Source organism: Perna viridis, chromosome 6 (genome assembly GCF_037379345.1).
Source record: "Perna viridis isolate PV_CMFRI_1.1 ecotype Kerala chromosome 6, ASM3737934v1, whole genome shotgun sequence".
Taxonomy (NCBI): Eukaryota; Metazoa; Mollusca; class Bivalvia; order Mytilida; family Mytilidae; genus Perna; species Perna viridis.
Window position 1 is genome coordinate 48,773,501 of NC_142450.1, and position 5,993 is coordinate 48,779,493.

General features: G+C 33.3%; 1 protein-coding gene across 1 annotated transcript; it reads left to right on the forward strand.

Moving 5' to 3' along the window:
• Positions 1-227: 227 nt before the first annotated feature.
• LOC148615380 (baculoviral IAP repeat-containing protein 7-A-like) lies at positions 228-5,652 on the forward strand. Its single transcript, XM_088590299.1, has 5 exons — positions 228-441; positions 769-926; positions 1,588-1,609; positions 2,470-2,595; positions 5,362-5,652. The coding sequence occupies exons 1-5, from the start codon at positions 249-251 to the stop codon at positions 5,421-5,423; spliced, it is 561 nt and encodes a 186-aa protein (XP_088446425.1). The 5' UTR covers positions 228-248; the 3' UTR covers positions 5,424-5,652.
• Positions 5,653-5,993: the final 341 nt, after the last annotated feature.

A 5,993-nucleotide genomic window follows, 5' to 3' on the forward strand; every position in this document is an offset into this window, starting at 1 on the left:
GTTGGTGGTTAACATTGAATTCAGAATAAAATAATCAATACTAATTAGATACAAATTCTATAAAAAAAACTTTTGCTATAATTAGGTCAAGTAATTATCCATGTATATATATGATATAATAATGTATAACAGAAATTGACTATTTTTAGAAATGAAAATTCCGTTTCTATATTAAGAAAAAACTTCACAATCGGCGATATTTAAAGGAGTTTCAAGATCACACAATCGCACAGTCATACATAGAAATCATGCTTGGGATAGGGTTGGTAACAGGGAAACATACGAATAATGGGATTGGTGATAACTTTGGGATATGTCTAAAGAAAGCAATTCATCATGAATACACATCTAATAGTGCCAGAATACGATCGTATGATAGTGGCTGGACCAGGACGTCACCAAGACCAGTTCATTTGGCTGAGGCAGGGTTCTACTTTACAGGTATGAAAATAAAAGTTCTATTCTTCCTTTTGCCAGTGAAAGTTGAAAAAAAAACTGTCTTCCTTAAAATTGTTTCTATAGATTTCAGATAAAAGTATTCACATTAACTATTTGACTTCCACTCTATTTGGGGTTGAAATAGCTTCAATTTTTTAATTCCTATTCTTCAATAAAAAAAATCCGTTGTCCCGGATCCTGTTTAGACTTGTCAAAATTACCAGTAAATGTACCATTTTTCTTGAGTTATTTTTAGTTTATGTATTTCTTTAAAAATCTAAAAATATCACAGATCGTCCTATCTATTTCAACACACTGACTACGTTGTAGGTACGGGGGACGTTGTGCAGTGTTACTATTGTGGACTGAAACTCCGTCGGTGGGATGTGTATGATAATCCATGGATAGAGCATGCACGGCACGGGAAAGATTGTCCTCATGTACTTAATGTCAAAGGAAAACAATTCTACAAGGAAGTACACAATGACGTAAGTTGGGAACTTACCCAGGTATATTTGATTCAGAGAAAAGTTCAGAAAATTACGAGCCTTGTTTATAAACATGCAATCGATCAATTCAAAGTACATGTCCGTCTCAATCCATGCATGTATAGCAATACACTATACGAAACTGTTCATCGATGAAACATAAAACAATTAAGAATAACGAGATAATAAGGAGACTAATTAAAAGAAGATAAAAAAATGGCTGAAAAATCTTATAGTTTTGCATTTTAACCATTTTGATACAAAAAAGCCACGCATTGATAGGAACAATTCGGTTTATGTTCGGAAAACGTCTAACTGGTCATATTAATAAGAAATCACAGCTTAAAAAACCACATTTTAATTAGTAAGTAATAAATATGCTATTTTTGGTAGGAGAGTAAAATAACTGCGGGGAAAATAATTAGAATAAGACCTGTCAATTGTTCCATTCAGGCACTGCATTAAATTTGAAAATAAGCCAGTGGTCATCGTTTATTGGATAAAGACCAGGGGCAATTTTTTTTTTATCAATCTCTGTCTTTTAAAATATTTCGTGATTTTCGATAAAAATTAAACAAATAAAAACGTGTATTATTCCACAGTAATGGTATGGATATGTACGAATTTTCACTAATTATTTTCTCGCTTTATTTTCTTACAGATAGAACCAGATGGCTCTTATTGTAAGTTACATTATATACAACCCATACTTTTTGTACTTAAATTATTTCGGTTACACACCTAAAATACAACAGTTAATCGTCGACATTAGTATCGAGTATAATTTACAATCTAGAGTACTACAGTACTGAATCCTTTAGATGAATTCATTCCGATAATGATAATTAGCAAGTTTATGTACAAGATAAAGGGACGGTAATCCCTATATATTGTGCGAAATAATTTTATGTGGAATAAAAAACTATAAATAGTTCGAGGAAACTTTCAAATGGAATGCAAAATAAAAGGGCACCGTAGCACGGAGCCTACATATGTAGATACTCTATAAAATATGAATTGAACTTTTAACGCAGACCGGCATCATGTGTTGTAAGAACATAACGGTGCATTATCAATAAAGTTAAATTTGATTTGAGCACAAATAGACAAACCCTAAAATCATATTATCTTATTTGGTCCTGAAAATAAACTGGTTCAAATCAACATAGATATTGCATTTGTCGATGTTCACACATGCATCTCATGGAATCTTAGTGCAAAATGGAGCAATTATGTATTTATTTCTGCGGATTAACAAAAAATACTTGATTTAATTACATTTTACTTTGAAGGAGACATTGGCCACATGGGTTGATAACTTAAATATTCAAAACATAAAAATCTATTGTACCAAGACCATTTTTGATAAAATATTCGTATCGAAAACAACTTGTAAAACTCTAAATATATCTTGAGAAATTATTGGAAATTGCATAAAACGATACTTTGTGGTGTCATGTTGACCCTTAAATGTTGAAACTCCACATATTATCATGTTTATCATATTAACTTAAAAATAACATTTTTTTCATCCATCTTATAGCAATGACGCGGAATATATATACAGACGACCTGATTTTCACTACAGCAGCACGGGCACTCCAGACCATGAACTGTTACACCAATCAACAAATAAAAAACGCCATAAGACATTTTGTGTCAAAGAAAGGTAATGATAGAAAATAAGTTATTATGTCATATAATACTGACCATTAGTCATTTTATTGATTTATAGCGAGCGTCGTGAAGCGGTGTGAGCTTTACGGTTATTACGTGTACTTTCTAAATTTCCCTTAAGGTTCCCCAATATACCAACGAAAAAAAAAGCCATGTCCCGGAAGTAACAAAAAGTGACTGTCCTTACCGAGAAAATTCATCATTTCCTTCAATCAAACAAATAAAAAAATATAGGTTAAGATTACGTTTCAGTAAAAATAAATTCATCTTTTCTGATAGTTTTCAAGTCTTTTTTTCTAATTTGCATTACTTATTTAAAGAAGTGAATACAATGTTTATAAAAACTTCGGGAAACACGTGGATGTACGTACGTGTGTCTCCGCTGTGCCGCTGTTGCTGTTGTCAAGAACCTAACCCGCCTCGGAAAAAAATATAACTCCGATTATATTATCAAAATCGCAACATAGCTTTTGTAAGATAGGAAAGGCAATCATTTTCTTGTTTGGAATTTGCAGCTGTCGGCTAAATTTTGTTTACGTCACATGTAAAATATTCCCACCATCCGTTTCAGATTGAAACTGAAATGGATTTTGCTAGAGATGCCCTTAATGAATAAAAAATGTAAAGTATTGCGAAGTGCTGTAAAGTTATTGACCATTTTGAGAGCGAGGGAAAAGAGGGTATAGGGTTGGACTTTTTTTGGGGGGGGGGCGGGGGAATGTTCAAGTTATTCATTTATTGAAAAAAAAACTACCCCATTAGTTAACAAGACAGATTTTCAAATAGACATGTTGATTTTGCTTGCTGCTTAAATATAAATAAAAATATTGCACTTGCAAAGCAAAAATTTTCATCCGGGTCGACCCCCCCTCTTTGTAATGTCCTTTATTATTTTTACGAGTCTCGCACAGACGGTACATATATGGTAAAGCTCACGGTGCTCGTTGATTTAGGCAATGCCTACCCCCATATTAATTTTTGCTGTCGTGTTATGGAATAATAAGGTAGTTTTTGTTAATTTTTATGGTTTTCATTCTATCTCTTACAATGTATATGTAGTAAAATAAAATTCACCGAATTGTGATATATTGTTAATTGCCGCTAGAGGAAGATTGCTTTTAAAATGGGGTCACTGACCCCTACCTTTCTGTGGAAGGGACCAAAAGGGGTATGATAGCGTTTATTTAAAATTGATGTAGAAAGTGTATTTCTAAAAAGAATATGACGCTTTTTTGTTTCTTTCAAATTCAGTGTTAAAAATATTTAACAGATTTAAAATAGCATCTAGCTTTTTCAGTTCATAGGGAGCCAAAGTTGGGCCACCCCCTAAATATCAACTTTTTTATTTCGGGCCCGATTTTTGAATATTTTTTTCCCATTGGATTCCTGGTGAAATTCCATGCCTGCATTGTTCGTTCATTATTAGAATATTTTGCAGCGTTTTTGAATAACAGAGGGCCAAAGGGGGACAAAACGTCATTTTTGTAGGACTGTATTTTTTCTTGTTTTCATCTGATTTTCATGATTTTCTTTGTTAATTGTTTCTTTTTATAAGGGATTTTAGAAGTATGCATTGCAAATTTAGTCTACCATTAACTGCATTTGAAAGTGATCTATAAAAGAAGAATATTTTACTTAACCGAATCTCAAACTATTGTGCCGTAATGTATCAAAATCAGTAGTTGTGTCCATAATGAACTGTAAGTCCTGATGTTTAAGTGTGTCAAAAACAACACTTTATATGGTTGCAGTTATCTCATGCTGCGTTAGGTGAAGCTTTTTATTAGTCAAATGTACTAAACAAAATCATTGTACAATTATCCAAACAGATATTTAGCTTTTATTAAATACATAAATACCAATCTTATAAACAAAAAAAGTAAAACTGCATTGTAAAAAGACCATAATTTTTACCTGAAGCAATTTTTCAGCTGCACGATTTCGGAAATTCAACATTTTCCTCAATTGTATGGCGCTCACGTCGTCCGTAGATACTTGATTTTCGGGCGATAACTTAAAAATTATCGTTATCAAATTTCATTTAAAAAGGTTCCAAACCACATAAGGAAGATCGGCATTGATGTTGGGGGTTATGGCCCAACCGTTTTAGAATTGGGAGCCAAAAGGGACCAAATTCATAGAATTTAACTATATAACTTAAGTTAAAACATATGACCGTCTATGATATCGTTTCACAATATTATATTCTACCAAAGGAAGACTTAATTTTGGGTGTTAAGACTTGAAGATTTTATAAGTTGGGAACCAACAAAGGGACAGAAACAAGTATTCTTTTTCTGATTTCTGGATGGTGACTTGAAATTGTACCACAAAAATCCATACCCCTAAAAGAAGGTTGGGCTTAATTTGGAGGTTTCGGCTGGGACCATTTAGGAACAAGGGGCCAAAATGTGGCCACTCTCGTTCTGGTCGAATTCTAATCCTATGTCAAATGTCTAATCGTAATCAAATTCAAAGTTGTATCAAGCTGAATGGTGTGTCCGTACTTGCCCGAACTGTTCAGGGTTTCATCGTCTGCGGTCGTATCAAGTAGCTTCCTTGAAGCATTTTATTGGAAATATGTGAAGAAAACAATAAAAATGAATTTCGAACTGTAATATTTTGGTAAAAAAATAATAACCCTGTTCAGCAACTTAGCATATGTATATTAAATGAAATATAAGAAGAAAAATGTTGATCTAGTTTATTGGAAGGAGTGCCGATGTCTGTTTTGAAGATTAGTGATGTTTATTTTCAGGAAGTATAGAGTTCTCAGCCGAAGATCTCGCTCTGATTTTGTGCCAAATGTCACCTAGTTGAAAAAGTCTGAACCCATTCAGATTGTAACAGAAGTGACCGAGGGAGAACTCTTCCTTGGCAAGATCCTCTCAGGCAAGGGAAGACTCCGCGAGGTACGGAGAAGATTGTGTTCATACTAGAATCATAAGAACGGTGTGACTAATTTGACGTAATTCTGACTTATTAGAATATAAATTATAACAATAAATTTGATGGTTTGTTAAAACATAGAATATCAAGCAAATAATAATTTGCTTCGTATTGTTTTTTATGCCCCTGCGACAAGCTGTTAGGGCGTATCAATTTACCCTTGTCCGTCCGTCCGTCCAGATTACATATGATCATGGCTTGTCCGGCTATCTCCTTGTACAGTTTTTGAACTACATGTAAAATATTTTACAGGATATTTTTACACATGATGAAGGTGTGCAGGGTCGAAGGATTTTGATTTTCATGAAATATTACGGAAATTGGTGACAGTTAGATTTAGTCATTTTCATCAGAAATAGGACTATATGGCTTGGTCGGCTATCTGCTCCTGTAGTTTTGAACTACATCTAAATATTTTTGCAGGATGTTTCTACACATAAT